Source organism: Populus alba, chromosome 16 (assembly GCF_005239225.2).
Source record: "Populus alba chromosome 16, ASM523922v2, whole genome shotgun sequence".
Classification (NCBI taxonomy): Eukaryota; Viridiplantae; Streptophyta; class Magnoliopsida; order Malpighiales; family Salicaceae; genus Populus; species Populus alba.
This window is the reverse complement of record NC_133299.1, coordinates 15,980,673-15,996,158: the sequence shown is the minus strand read 5'-3', so window position 1 is coordinate 15,996,158 and position 15,486 is coordinate 15,980,673. Positions and strand designations below refer to the sequence as shown.

At 35.3% G+C, this 15,486-nt stretch overlaps 3 protein-coding genes across 4 annotated transcripts; 1 reads left to right on the top strand and 2 right to left on the bottom strand.

Moving 5' to 3' along the window:
- Positions 1–317: 317 nt before the first annotated feature.
- Positions 318–5,694, bottom strand: LOC118047218 (probable serine/threonine-protein kinase PBL8). 2 transcript variants are annotated; one of them, XM_035056449.2, is made up of 7 exons: positions 4,943–5,694; positions 4,366–4,715; positions 4,111–4,246; positions 3,046–3,182; positions 2,809–2,932; positions 753–2,330; positions 318–653 (listed from the first exon to the last, which is right to left on the bottom strand). In XM_035056449.2, the coding sequence occupies exons 1-6, from the start codon at positions 4,992–4,994 to the stop codon at positions 1,831–1,833; spliced, it is 1,299 nt and encodes a 432-aa protein (XP_034912340.1). In that variant the 5' UTR covers positions 4,995–5,694; the 3' UTR covers positions 318–653; positions 753–1,830. The 2 variants fall into 2 exon arrangements, with proteins under 2 accessions (XP_034912340.1, XP_073261356.1); XM_073405255.1 differs by having other exon boundaries at positions 318–638.
- On the bottom strand, positions 361–819 carry LOC118047227 (uncharacterized). The gene is made up of 2 exons (XM_035056466.1): positions 753–819; positions 361–653 (listed from the first exon to the last, which is right to left on the bottom strand). Exons 1-2 carry the CDS (start codon positions 817–819, stop codon positions 361–363), a joined length of 360 nt encoding a protein of 119 aa, XP_034912357.1.
- A 4,843-nt stretch (positions 5,695–10,537) lies between the features above and the next one.
- Positions 10,538–11,606, top strand: LOC118047219 (large ribosomal subunit protein bL17c). Its single transcript, XM_035056452.2, has 2 exons — positions 10,538–10,918; positions 11,066–11,606. The coding sequence occupies exons 1-2, from the start codon at positions 10,645–10,647 to the stop codon at positions 11,473–11,475; spliced, it is 684 nt and encodes a 227-aa protein (XP_034912343.1). The 5' UTR covers positions 10,538–10,644; the 3' UTR covers positions 11,476–11,606.
- Positions 11,607–15,486: the final 3,880 nt, after the last annotated feature.

Genomic DNA, 15,486 nt, shown 5'->3' with positions numbered 1-15,486 from the left:
GGGACCCTTAATTAATTACAGGAAAATTACAATAATTTAAAGAATTATATACTATTTTATAGTGGTCCAGTACGATTGTTTTCTTCTCAATATCTATTACAGATTCTGTATTTTTTAAACACAACAAAACAAATACTGTTATTCTCTTAACTATGAAATCCAATACATACATACATACATACATACATACATATATATAACATGAAGATTTGTGCAGACCAAGAAGATTCTGAATTCATTTCAAGCAAGGGATGACTGGTGTATACTTAGAGTAAGCCATGGAGTAAATTAAGGTTTTGATGTATAATAAATATTAATTAATTGAAGATGGTTAAATTTATATATATGGCAAAGCAGTAGCTAGACAGTAGCGCAAGAGGTACAATTACAGGTCTTAGGTACAAAAGCACAAACCCCATAAGGCTTGTTAGGAAGTCGGCAATCGATTCCGAAGCAGCAAGACATGGTGGCACAGGTGGTGGTTGCCGCCCCAGCGCAGCACTTGCATAGCAAACACAGCTGGAAAGGTGCTAGCCTTCTTCTCCACAAATCATCTTCTCCCTTTCTTCCAATTACCCTGTACTCAGCTGCCTCCATAGGCCGGAATTCTCCTGCGGTAGAACTCAACGATGTGTTTTCTGGAGAAGCCTCAACTGCAAATATATTAGTCACTTTGAAAGATTAACCACCTCCATGTCTATATATAGTGAGTCAAGATGAAGATTGAAAACCTTGCTCAGAAACCAACTTACCAGCTGGACCACTGATCAACAAAAGGATTGCTAATACTGATACTGCTAGTTTCGTGGAATAATTCATCTCAATCATATATGTCGGCTGACAGGCCAGAGAGGAGGCATGCAAGAGCTGCACATGTACATACATACATGCATGCATAGACGGAGAGGAGAGTTGAATTGAGGAATCAAATTTTGTGTGGTGCAGAGCTCTGGAGAAGAGTTGTTGGGGGTCAATGAAGTGGGTTTTCTTTCTCTTTCCTTCTTTCTTTCTTGTGCTCTATTATACGGTATCATGCACAGCCAATGATGGAGACAAGGGGTTTAGCCATTAAGTAGTTTTGGAAACTTGATCGTTCGATAGATGTAAAGTAGTTTGCTGGCACTGGCACGGGCCACTTCTGAGAATCATCTAGCCTCCTCACAGAAAGCTTTCAACTCAACACTGTCTGACAGTGATGCCTGGCCCCAGACACAAAACCATCCAAGGAGGAGCTAGAGACTAGAGAGTTGTGATAGGCACAATTTTTTCAAATTAATCAGGCCCCTCGTATAAAAACTACGCAAATGCATGAACGGGATAATGTCTGGACTGTGAGGCTAATTAATTCATATTATTAGTCCCCCTACCAGCTCAAGTGAGAACGCTCATTGGTTCACATCGGCATCCGTGAACTGTTGAGGCATCCATCCAAATCCAAACAATCCGAGAGGGAAAATCATGACATTATTAATCAAGTTACAGTTTGGCATGAAGGGACTCTTAATTAAATGTACATGAACTCGAGGATATTTCCTCTAACATGCCTTCCTCAACACACAGGTAAAACAGAACGCAAAGCTAGATATCTCCTAAATAAGAAAAACTGCTTTCATTTGGCAATTCTCATTGCTGTGCAAACTTTGCTAGATGATTGCTACGAGCAACAAGTTAGCGAGCAGCAACTAACAGCTGGCTGGGGGTCAAGATGATAGAATGTACACCAAGTACAAACAGCAGCAAATTCACTCACGACTTAACAATCAGAAGTTGTCGTTTAGAAAGATCGATGGGGACGGAAAGGCACACCAAATACATAGAAGGTGATATCGCTCATCTGACCCTGCACGCTGCAGGGCCACCAGGAGAGCAATTTGGATTAGGAGAACGACAACTAGAACCAGGAACAACGTTGTTGGTGAATCTCCGCATCCGGTAATCAGGGACCCCGCCCATTGCAAAAGCACTGGCACTGCCTGTTAGGGTTGGGGTCAGTGACGATGATGAAACTCCATTGGCACCATCATTGCTACATTGTAGAGGTTCCAAAGTTTCAACTACATCACTCATCAGGGGCCTTGCCTTTGGATTCTGGCTCAGACAGTAGTACGCCAGGCTGCAGGCTTTCTGTGCTGCCCTTACAGAGTACTGATTCTCCAGTCTTGGGTCAATTATTTGCAGCAACTTTCTCTTGTCATTCAATTTTGGACGGGCCCAATCCACCAAGCTCTGCTCCTTGCTGGGTCTGGTCTTGTCAACTGACTTCCTTCCTGTCAATAGTTCCAGAAGAACTACTCCAAAACTGTATACGTCGCTTCTTGCAGTCAGGTGGCCTGCATGCCATATAAACTTTCTAAGAAAAGCAGGCGCGGATACATGCTTTTACACAAAGGCAATTTGGCACCCCTGCAGTGTCCATGAAATTAGGCACATGCATGCACAGCAATCATTGATTCATCGTACCATAAACAACAAACTTACAGATGTTTGATATGCCACCCTTATTTTTCCAATTCTTTTATTCAGCTGAAATGAAAATCTACATCATAACCTTATGAGATCCAAGTGAGAAACCATATATTTCTCATTGATGCTTATATCAGATTAGCCAACATTGCCACCCAATTCCTTGATTAACTAGTCGTTGCCAGGCAACCCTCATAACTGATTTTTTCTCCATACATACAGAAACACTGCTTGATCAGTTCCTAGTTTAAGCTTTCTCTGAATAAATGTATTTAGTCTCCTTACCAAACCTTAGAATAAATAACGCTGAACCTCAAGAATTTTAGAGATTGTAGAGGGTCGTACCAGTCATTACATATTCAGGAGCAGCATAACCATAAGTACCCATCACTCGCGTTGATACATGAGTCTCATCGCCTTGGGGTCCAGCTTTTGCAAGCCCAAAATCAGAGAGCTTGGCTGTATAATCCTGTGAATGCATCGGTAACGAGTATTAGCACAGGTAACAAGGAGGGACCGTCCTGTATCAAGAAAACCAAACAAGAAATCTCAGATAAATGACATATAAGAAACCCCACTTACAGAGTCCAGTAATATATTGGAAGTTTTGAAGTCCCGATATATAACTGGCCTTTCTGCATTGTGAAGAAAAGCAAGCCCTTTAGCAGCTCCAAGAGCAATCATCATTCTTGTGGCCCAAGATAATGGAACTGTTGCTTCTGGATTCCTCGGAAAAGTTCATAGCAATTCATGTTAACAAAACATTGAGGTTACAGATTCTAATACTAAGCAAGGTCTTGTATATGTTCTCACTAGAACTAACAAGTACAATCCATTTGGCACTAATAATCACAATAAATCATTAGAAAATTGCTAAATTAAAGGTTATACAAAATGATAGATCATCCATGTAGTTTCATCAATCACAGTATAGTACAATCTATTCATCCTTACGGTATATAATTTTTAAAGAGTCTTGTATCTTTTCCCAAAGGAGAAACACCACCCAAGGAATTGAAAATCTAAACCGATATAATTTCTGAAACAATTTACATCACATTCCCTAAACAAATCAAAACACAAGAAAGTTTTATAACACATCAGATTCAGAACTCTTCAATGAGAGAACCTCCCATACAGCAATAAATCTAGTTAATGAACCTAATTGGAAAGCTAAGGATATAGCAGCATATCCTCAAAGTAGTAAATTTATGTTTGACGCCATTTCAAATAACTATTGTCAGTAGATGAATAGAACAAGCAACTCATGTATTTCACAGACAACCACGGGACCGATGCTTATCATTCTTGAATTGGAACACATCAAAGGTGCCAGAACTATGAGTAAATTTTTCATTACAAAAGCAGCCATGATCTCGAATGCAGGTGCTATGGCAGCAGAAATTATGCTTGCCATTAATTTCTGTAAAACATCAAAAGAAAGAAGAGAAGGCAAAGAAAGCATCTTTTAGCAGAAAAAAAGTGATCGTTGATGATCGCAGCAAAAGTCAACCATACCATATTGTCATTTACAGCAGTAGCAATACCCTTTTCAGTCAAGACGGAGCAATAAGTAGCATTAAAGACAGTAATTGGTAACAAGAAACACAATAATTGAAGAGGAACAAAAGGCAAAAAAATGCATACTTCGAAATAGATGATTCTCAAGGCTTCCTCGGAACATAAACTCATAAACAAGTAACCTGTGATCATCCTCACAGCAATACCCAATCAACTTCACCAAATTAGGATGCCTTAGCTGCCCCAGAAAGTTCACTTCCGTCTAGTAAACACAACAAAAAAGAAACAAGCACTGTTCAATAAGCAGGAAAGACATGAAAGTGAGATGAAGTAAAAAGAGGTAGGTTGGGCAATGTCAATGCACATTAAGCAGAGACATACAAGCCATTCACGGTGGCCTTGAAGACCCTCTCTATTTAGAACCTTGACAGCAACTGGAATAGATTTGAGGCCAACCCTGACATTCTCATCAATGTAGCCTTTATAAACCGTTCCAAACCCTCCTTCCCCAAGAATGTAATCAGAGCGAAAGCTCTTGGTAATAGTCTCGAGTTCATACAAAGTGAAGGCTATAACATGGGTGTAAAGAAGGGCATTCTTTCTTGAGTCTTCAAAGTTGCGTGGAGTTGAAGTAGGATCACTCAGATCTGAAATTGACCTGGTATGCTTCTTGTCTGACTGGCCGTTTTTAATTGATGTTGATGATGACAGTATGTGAAGCTGTTGTTGAACTGCACGCCCACCAAATTTCACACTCGTATAAATACTAAAGATTCAAACTTTCTTTTTATAAGAGAATAAAGATTCAAACTTCAAAAGATTTCGATGAAAATCTCCAAAATTTCGAGCTTTATTAACGAAACCTTAAATACCCAGAAAGCAAAATGTAGAATACTAAAGAGAGAAATGGGGGAAGGGATAGATCTGGGGCTGAAACTAAAACGGGAAATTTAATAACCTTGAACAGTGGAGACAACAGCAGATTCTTCTCTAGTGCCGCAGTTGCCCATCTTGATTACCTGTACTAGAAATGTTATGACAGTGACTTTGAAGACTTACTAGTAGTAGGGGTAAGGCAGGAGCAGAAGCAGCAGCAGATACTGGTAGAATGGCTGTCCTGATAATGCAGCGGCCTACTTGTTTCATTCTTGGCTACTTCTTTTTTCCCGTCTCCCCCCTTGACACTCTTTTTTCCCCCCTCTCTCTCTCACACACTGTTACCAGTGTTTTTATTATTAAAAAAAAAAAGGAAAAATTGAAATATTTAAGCAACCCATGATTTATAGCAGTAGTTGTTAATTAATAATTAAGATTACATTACAATATTACATGCCGAGACTGGGCAATACTATATACCCTACTACTAACACAGGTTACTAAAATAAGAGTAAAACTTGTTAGAAAAAGAAAAAGCTATCCCAAGAAAAGGGAAAGAGGCTTGTCTCTCTCTTTTTGTATGGATGATAGATATCAGACAGTGGGTGGAGAGCGGATCTGTGAATCTCCTCCGGCCCTATTTGCTATTGCAAAGGTGTGTGGGACCACTCCGTCAGTGAGAGTCAGTTAGACACGAACCCTCCTATTGATGCTTCTTCTTTCAACTACCCTTAAGGGCTTCCATAACGACCTTTCTACTATTATTGCTCCTAATTACTACAAGGGCTTTGCTTGCTTTGTCTAAAAATGGCTTTGGTCCTTTCCAAAGCAAAGCTTATCTTCTTGTTTGTAACCGCAGCCATTTATAAGACTAGTAGATGTGCGCTGCGCTTGGGGGCCGCGTATTTTTTTCCTAAAAATATATTTTAGTGCCTTTTATGAAGAAACAAAAATATGTGATCATTGTTGTTGGCGCATCGCTTAGTCACATAAAATGTTTTTATTTTAATTAGATAATAAAATAAGATAGATAACAATAAAAAATTGATCAAATAAAAAAATGATCAAAATAACTTAGAAATTTTTTTCAAAAATAGAAAAAACAATAAGGCTAAATTCATAAATAATTAAACATGGAAGGATGAAATTGGATAAAAAATATAAACCCTAGTAAAAATAAAAATAAAAATAAATAAATATATATACAAGAAAAAAAAAATTATCCCCAAGTCAACATGAATATAGCAACAAGTCCCCTTTAAAAAGATAAAATAGCTCCTAGATTACAACTCTTTTTTTTATTTTTTTGAAGGCTTTTTGCATCATTTAACTGTTCTAACCATGATGAAAAGAAAAAATATACCCCTAGATGACAATTCATTGGTTTTTGCCTTTTAAGGGCTTTTTAGTAATCTAATTATGTTAAAAAAATAAATAAATAAATAAAGTTGTTTCAGGTTAATTATATAATAACTAATGGCACATTGAAAAAAACTAAATTATCCACAACATCAAAGCCATTGATTTTTTTTTTTAAGAATAAAACGATGATTATATTATAGTGGTGAATAGGTAAATTGAGTCTATGTATATAATAAATTTTCCAAGTGTTTTAGATTTTCTGTTATTTTAACTTCATTTCCTAATTATGTTAATTACTTTGTAAGGATTAAAAAATGTTTCTCCATTCCTTGAGTTTTCATTTGATGAAGTCTTAAAAATTCAAATAACTTAGGATCAAGGCTCTCAAATTGAATAGTTGGTTAATCAATTGGTCCTAACAATCCCATCCATTCTTCCTAGCCAAGGTGATTGATAGTTTGTACTTTGTGTTTGGTGAGCCAGGTTGGTTTGTGGCTAATACCTCTAAAAGGTTTCTTTTGATGGAGGTAGGGACTATCTTTTTAAAGAGAAAAAATATAATAATATTCTAAAAAGATGCTCTGAAAATATATATATATGATAGAGAATGAAAATTGTGAGCCTTTATTTTGAAGGTCTCATGGTGTATTTATAATCAATGAGTTTTGCCTTTTTATGGAGAAAGTGGGTTATAATGTAACTTTATCTTTATGATATTTTTGAATTACATTATGAGCTGCATTCCACTCATTTTATCCAACTAAAAGATGGATACATAACAGACCATGATAGATTTAAGCCCTTTTGGGGCTTGGCTTGGCACACTATCAAGCCCAATCGAGTTTGGGTTTATTTAACACCAAACTCAACACACCTTCACTGTGACATGTTTGGTGTTGCCACGTGCTAGCCCAACGCACCCAAAAATTAAAGAAAATTTATACTTGTATGGTTTTTTTTATTTGTGATTTATTAGTAAAAATATACTAATAAAATCTTAGCTCATCAGTAGCCCTTTAATTTTTGTGATATAATATGCAAAGACATAAATTAATCTCCCAGTTCATTTAGAGTGGTGAGTTTTGCTCGAATAAAAAGAGGGTAAACTTGAAAATATGCATCTTGATTGGAAAAAAAATTCGTTCAAACATAAAAGACCAAAAATCTGTATTTAGAAAAATTCTAAGAGATTAGGTTTTCATGCCCATCATCTATATAAATTCTTAAGTGGATATATGGAACCCAATAAAAGTGAACATATACTTAGAAATTTCTAAGTGATTATAGGATATTTGAAGAGTGAGAGCCTATAGTTTTCCCAGCATTGTCATTGGCTTAAAAGCCCTCTACTAAAAAATAATCATCAGGGCATGAGAGCCCCTCACTAAAAAGTGGTGATTAGATGGTGTTTTTATTTGTACTAGAAAAACCAAGTTCATTCCTTGAAAATTGGTGCATATAGCATTAAGATAGTTACGTCCATTACCTGGAGAGTGGTGTATATAACACTAGAGAGACTATGTTCATCCCTTAAAAAGTGATACATATAGACACTAGGGAGACTACATCCATCCCTTTAAGAGTAATGCATGTAGCACTAGGAAGATTACGTCCATCCATTTCTAGGAGAATTGCACATTTTTAGGATAAGTGTTGAGGAGCTTTTAGCCATTACTTAGAGAAAATGAAAAACTTATTTTGAATAAGTCATTCATATTCAAGAAACTTATATTTTTATCAAGGATTATATATCTTAAGGTAATTTGAGTGATAAGTATAAAGAAGGTTCTTAAAAGAAAACATGTCGAGGTGATATTAAGATGTTTGTTTAGAATACCTTGATTACTTCACTTAAAAGGTCAATTACACTGGTTTTCCTTATAAAAATAAAAAGTTCCATATCATAGCAAACTGTCATCTTTAACTCATATGTGATTTTTCATGAATTGTTTTATTTTGAACAAGCTTTTATCTTGTAAGGCATAAAGTTTTTTCTAGAAGACATGTTCCCTTAATCCTCTTACCAAGGATTTTAAGGCCATTAACCCAATCAATTCTTTAACCTTGAATATCTCCTCGTCAAATCTCCTCAAATATACCCGTGTATATTCTCCTTCTTATTAGGCAACACTAAAAAGATTTATAGAGTTTTTTTTTTTTTTGGCATGTTGGTGTTAAAACATGCTGCTACCTTGGCTCATAAGTCATTGAATCCTTCAATGAAGTTTGGTTTCAAGTTATTGTACCAAACATGCGTAGATCCTTTAAAGATTGTAGGGAGTTTCTTGCACATTGAGTCACGGTATTAAATGATCAACTCCAAGCTACTGTGTATATTTTATACATGCTTCCTTAGGCCGACCAAGTCATCATAGTTGTCCAAACTCGTTTTCATGGAAATATAGTATTCATGGAGTCGAATGCTTAATATGTGTTTAGACAAAGAAGAAACTCTTCATTGGTTGGGGCTATAAACTTTCTCATGGGTATTCTTATGCATAGATTGTATTTTAGTTTTTTGTTTATTAGGCTCTTGGGAGCCTAGAGAGCTTGGCATAGAATGACAATTACAATGAATGATGTTTGTTCTATATTAACTAGAAAAAGTACATTTTGAGTATTTACTCTATGCATATGTGTGACAATAATCCTATAAGAGACTTTCATGAATATTATCCTTATTGGTCTCCATTGGGTAGTGTAATCATTTTGCAGACTTATTATGTAATTGGTGGTCGTAACGTTAAGACATTGTGTGTTGTTGAGAGTGTTAAGACTTGTTAGGGGTGGCAAGATTTGATTTTGCCTTTAGGTTGCTAACACAACTTGGGTGAGGACTTGCATATGATTAATAAGTGTTGAAGCTCTTGCTGGATAAGAGTGTCCGCGGCAACGAGTTGGGCCGCGTACAAGCTTAAGAGGGCATTGGTTGTGCGCCATGAAATGCCCTGGAAATGCTAAAAGCAAGTTTTATAAAAGAAATTGATGGCTTTTTTTATTAGTCTTCTCATATACAACATCACTCCTAAAAATCCAAATAGCCTAGGAACAATGCTCCGGGGTTAGATAGTCTATTAATCAATTGGTTCTAATAATCTCATCCATTCTCCCTAACCAGGGGACTTGTGGCTAATACGTGCAAAAGATTTTATTTGATAGAGGTAAGGGCTTTTCTGATGCTTAAATAAACATATTTTTATAGAGAAAAAATATAATAATATTATAGAAAGATGTTCTAAAAATATATATGCAGTGGAGAATAAAAATTATGAATCTTTGTTTGAAAGTTTCATGGTGTATTTGTATTTCATGCGTTTTGTTTTTTTGTGGAGAAAAATTGGCTAAAGTGTAACTTTTTATCTTTGTGATATTTTAAGCTATATTGTGAGTTGTATTCTACTCATTTTATCCAACTAAAAATTAAAAACATGATAGACTATGATAGATTTAAGCTCATTCAAGGTTGAGTCTGCTTAGCATCAAACCAAGCATGCCTTTATTAAAACATGTTTGGTGCGCGTGCCAGCCGAACAAATTTGAAAATTAAAAAAAATTATGCTTATATATATTTTTTATTTAATATTTATTGATAAATATATATAAAAACATATTGATAATGACCATATTTGTTGGATTAAAAATGATGGACAAAGTCTAGAACAGTAGGAGTAACAAAGTTCACGAGGAGTGCATAAAACGACATAAGGACCATACCAATGGGCTTTGGTAATACAAAAGCAAAACGATTGGAAAATGGAATTTGTTTGACCAGATGCCTTGATTTATGTATCGCCTGTTGACACTTGGAATTTGCAATCAAGGGCGCTGAATCGGATTGCTGGACTTGACAACAAAGGAGAGTGTAAATTCAGTAAATCAATATATATATAAAGAAGGCAAAGTAGCATGGACAAAACACAAGTGGCAGGTGATAATTGTAGTTTTTTAAAAAGTTCGCCATTAGAGAAAAAAATATTTTAAATAAATGATTATAAACAAGATATTATAAATTTAAAAAATATATTAAATAATGGTTGTTTTTAAAAATATTTTTACTCTGAAATGTTTTACAGTAATATTTTTTAAAAATATTTTTAATATTATAATATCAAAATAATTTGAAAACATCAAAAATATTATTAATTTAAAGTAAAAAAAAATTAAATTTATTCAAAAATATTTTTTCTTAAAAACAATTCAATATGTTTTTCTTTTCTGGAATCTAGTGTAGTAAATCACGCAATGCAGAAGAAAATCCCAGCCCAGCCCAGCTCAGCCCAAAGATTTGGAGTGAGTAAAATCCTTGTCCTCTCATTTTATCCGTTCTCATCTGATCCAATCCTTCCTTCCTTCCTTGAAAACCTTGAGAGACGAAGAGACAAGTCCAGCCAAACAGTGGTAGTAGAAGAAGTGGCATTATCAATGGCCGTGGCAGTGGCAGTGACAGTGGACGCTTCTCCTAGCACTAGCAGTCATAGATGGAGCATGGCTTCTCTCAGGTCTTCCCTTCCTTCTCCTCCTTATTCTTCTTCTTCAACGAGTGCCGCAGCCACCATTCGACTCCCATCATCACCTGGTCGCCAATGCTTCCACAAAAGCATCAGCTTCTCTTCGCCTCGCCGCCAACAACGGCAACAACCAGTCCTTACTCGCTCTTTCACCGTTCTTAACCCTCTTCTCTCCCTTGGTTTCTCCGGTAATTTCTCTACTATTCTTTCAATTACCTATTTGTAATGCTACTACTACCTGTTTGATTCCAAATTTAGGGTTTAGGGAATTTTTTTTGCCTTAAGGTTATGCCGTTTCAGATTACCATTCTGACTGTTGTGTGTTCTACTTACAGACAATGTCACCTGTGGGCATGTCTTCCCTGACGTTGATAATGGTTCTCGCTTTTTTGCCATGAGGCATGGCAGGCGGGTTCCCAAGCTCAATCGCCCACCAGACCAGCGTCGAGCACTTCTCAGAGGCCTCACCACTCAGCTCCTTAAGCATGGTCGCATCAAGACCACCAGAGCACGTGCCAGTGCCATGAGGAAGTATGTTGACAAGATGATCACTTTGGCTAAGGATGGTTCTCTCCACAAAAGGAGACAGGCTCTCGGCTTCATCTATGAAAAGCAGATCGTCCATGCCTTATTTGCTGAGGTCCCCGACAGATACGGGGAACGAAATGGTGGATATACCAGAATTATTAGAACTTTACCGAGACGAGGGGATAACGCACCCATGGCCTATATTGAACTTGTCTAGGTGTTTTCTTTTACTCAGCTTATTCTTGCATTCTATTTTGATATTACTGTTTGCTGAACCATATGCTTGTATTGATATTTACCATTTTTGAGATAGAGCTATGTGCAATGAAAATGGTGCATTATGATTTAGCTGTTTACTTAATTTTGGACATGTTCTATACGTATTGAGTCGATGTTGCTGACTTATTTTAGCCTAAACTTGCATTTGGCCTTTTGGATATGTTATACTGATTGGTCTGAATACTACCGTAGCAACATGTTCAAAAGAACCTATCATGACTCAAATCCATATATTCTCAAATTGCAGGGTGTATACGATACACGTTTCTATTCCTTTTTTTCTCTTCCTTGAGTGGAGAGAATCTCTTGTGATTTGGATGACGGTCCTGTCTCTTGATCCTTTGGTTTCCTTACTATATGTGTAATGATAGTATCAATCCATACACAAGAACCTGGTCTTCAGCTAATTCTTTGGTTTTTGAGATGAGTTTTTTAGAAAGTAGCATGTTAAAAGGATGGACAGTTTGATCTTCACCCTTTTTAATAGATTCAAGATGAAAACAAACTAGGAAAAGTGAGAAATCAACGTCATAAACCTAACTTTTGGAGTATATTAATTTGTAGTGCAGCTTCTGTAGAGAAATGTAGCACTCCATCCTGCTAATCAACTTTAAACTCTGAAGACTGGCAACAAAATTCCCCTCCACTTACCTCTTTTTTTACATCACTGCTTCTACCTTTCCTTTTACTTGGATTTTCATGAACATCGTAGCTTTAAATTCTCTGAATTTGAGCTTTTGTCAGATTTCCTTGTCTTCATTCTCTGGCAATTGTACTCTACAGTGGAACTTGCTATTCTATTCAACTTCACAAATTGAGCCTCTGTAGTATTGGTGCACAGTTATTATTCATTTTGGGGTCTTCTATGGTTTAATTCTGCATTTTCACATAACTACTGGTCTCTAATTTTGACAGACCTTTGATTTTCTTTTCGTCTTATTAACCATCTTTTTGCACCACTCTCCTCCTTCAGCATTTTCTTACAAGTGTAATTTCACATTCTATTTCTTGATCATGTACCTGCCTGCCTGCCTGTACAGACTTTTGTTATTATCCTATGTCATTATATACCATCAAATTGTACTGGACCCTTTGTTTTGAATCCCCCCCGCCCCCCCAAAGGAAGGATCTTACTGTCCCAACTAATTTCATCTATCACTGCCCTCAGCTTGTGCTACCTTAAAACTTCTAAAATGATGCTTTTCTGGAATGTGTCTATTATTATCATTTTACTCATCTATCCTGACATTCTTAGTTCTTCATGTGGCCAGTGAATATTAGAATCATTTTTTATGTTTGAAGTCTCTCTCCACCTGGTCCTGCACCATTTCTCCACCTGTGGTCGCTTGAATCATTATTGATTTTAGGCTCTTCTGTGTTTCTGAATTTTTTCATAGCTATGAATTTCTTATTTTGTCAGTGCCCTTTTATCTTCTTTTTTCCATTCTGCACCACCTTTTTGCACCACTCTCCACCTTAGGCATTTCCATATAAGTGTAATTTTAATTTCATACTCAATTTTTTTTTATCTCATGCCAGTAGGTGCTTAAATACTTCTGTAACTATCCCATGTAATTCCGCACCAACTGGATTATCCTCAAGGGATCCTTTGTATTTGTTAATTTGATGTTCTTTTTTTTGTTTTTTCCCTTCTAATGAAGGACCTGATTATGTCAGCTAGTTTCCTCTATCACCGATCTCAACATGTACTACTTTAAAACTTCTTAAAGGGTGCATCTTTTAGAATTTTTCAGTCGTTATCATTTTACTCGTCATCTCCAACATTTTTAGTTCTTCATTTGACCTGTGGTCATTTGAATCATATGCTCTGTTCCAAGGCTTTCTACACCTGCGTCCCCAAATATATGCCTAGTTTGTGCACCTGGTTTGCCTGTTGTTACTTAACTTGCAATTCTTGCTTGCTATTAACTCCTAGCAAACATTGCTTAGCACTTTTCATCTTCCATACGTGGTAAACATTTTAAAACCTGTGAGTGATGTGTGTCAATCTGCATGACTGTTTATCATGTACTAACCATTGCCTTAGATGAGCTTTACTTAGCATGAAGTGAAAAGGAAAAGAAAGAAATGATATGACCACAGGCTTTCATTAAGAGTAGAAGAGATTAAAAACAAAATGTCAACAAAGGTTTAGCGAAATCCAAACCGTTAGGAACTTAGAGCTCAATATGTTGATCTAAATCTATGATGTGTTGGATATAAAGTATGAAAAGTGGGGAATCAAGTAGTTTAAGTAGTTTAAGAGGACTAATATCGTGAAACTTGTCTAACACCACATTTATTTTTTCAGGCAATTCCATTATAGTTCCCTAAAACTTTTTCCTCTACCACTAAACAAAAATCATTATATTCTTTATTAATCTATTTTTAAGACTTATTTGGATTAATAGTGTTAAGTCCATTTTCTTGCACATTATCTTTATTTAGGTCACTAAAATTCTTAGTATTGAGTTCATACACTTGCACACAATAATTGTAAATCCTAGTTAAGATAAAAAATAAATAAAATGATAATATAATAAATATGGCAATGATAATTATTTTAGAAATATAGTTTTATGGATTAAAACTTCTGAATGCGATTTAAATAACTAGGTAAAGGGACAGGGAAAACACTCGACTTTAAAAGAAAATGACATGGTTGTAAGTTGTAGTATATGAGTGATATAAATATATTATTGGCTTTTTAAAGAAGTCAAGAGTGACTGGCCATTAGGGAGAAGAAAGAGGGGGATTGTTTTTGCCAAATTTCTTCAACTTTTCTTTTAAAATCTCAAGCAAACACTTGAAATAAAAGATAAAAAATGGGTTAGAAGGAGATTTAGCTAGGAAAGTGAAGGAAAAACTATGGAAATAGCTGCTTCAAAGGGGACGGTTTGGAGAAGAAAAGGAAGGGAGAGAGAAGGGAAGGGAAAAACTTGTTTTCTTGCCATTTTCTTCCTAAAAAATTGTGGTTAAGAGGTGAGCAACCTTAATCAAAGCTTAATTTAAAGTTTTACCATGGATTTTATTGGATTATGTATTGTTTAGCATTATGAAAAAATTGAATTAGAGGAATTGATTGTTTTAATGACTAGTTTAATGCTTGAAACATGTTTATTAAAGTAAATAAACAATGGGTAAAGTATCAATTTGAGGCAAAATGAAGAAAAATCTCGCCTCCTTTATTAGCCATAGTTTCGGTCAAGTAGTTATGATGGGAGGGGGAGAATAGTTTTTCAAATTGGCATATAAATTGTATTTCAGGTTGTTCTAAGTACCTACCAATGACAAATTAATGTGGAAAATTAAAGGAAAACGAAAAGGAACTCATGGTTCCCTTTATTGCATGTTTCGATCACATTGGGCCATACAAGGAGAGGGAGGAAAATTATTTAAAATATTATGTCCGGTTGATATTGAATTAAAAAAAAGAATGAAAATTGGATATATATATATATATATATATATATATATATATATATATGGAAATTAATCGAAAGGTTTAACTTAGGGAATTTTGTGCAAGGATTCAAAGATTTTGTTAAAAATAAAAAACAATTAATAAAAATAAAATTATCATATGTTGGCAGGGATACCATTGATATCGACATTACCTTAATTAGTCATTCCTAGAATTGAAAGACTAATGTCATTGATATTAGCATTACTTGAACTTGATCAATCGTTTTCAAAATTAAAAGACTAATAATATCAATGATAGTCATTGATATCAACATTAACTGAACTTGATTAGTAGTTCTCGAAGAATAAGAGGCTAATAGTATCAATGATAGTTATTGATATTAGCATTAACTAAACTTGATTAGTCATTCTCAAATAATGGAAGACTAATGATATTAATGATAGTCATTGATATTAGCATTAATTGAACTTGATTTGTCATTCCTGAAAAATAAAAGACTAATAATATTAATAATAATCATTG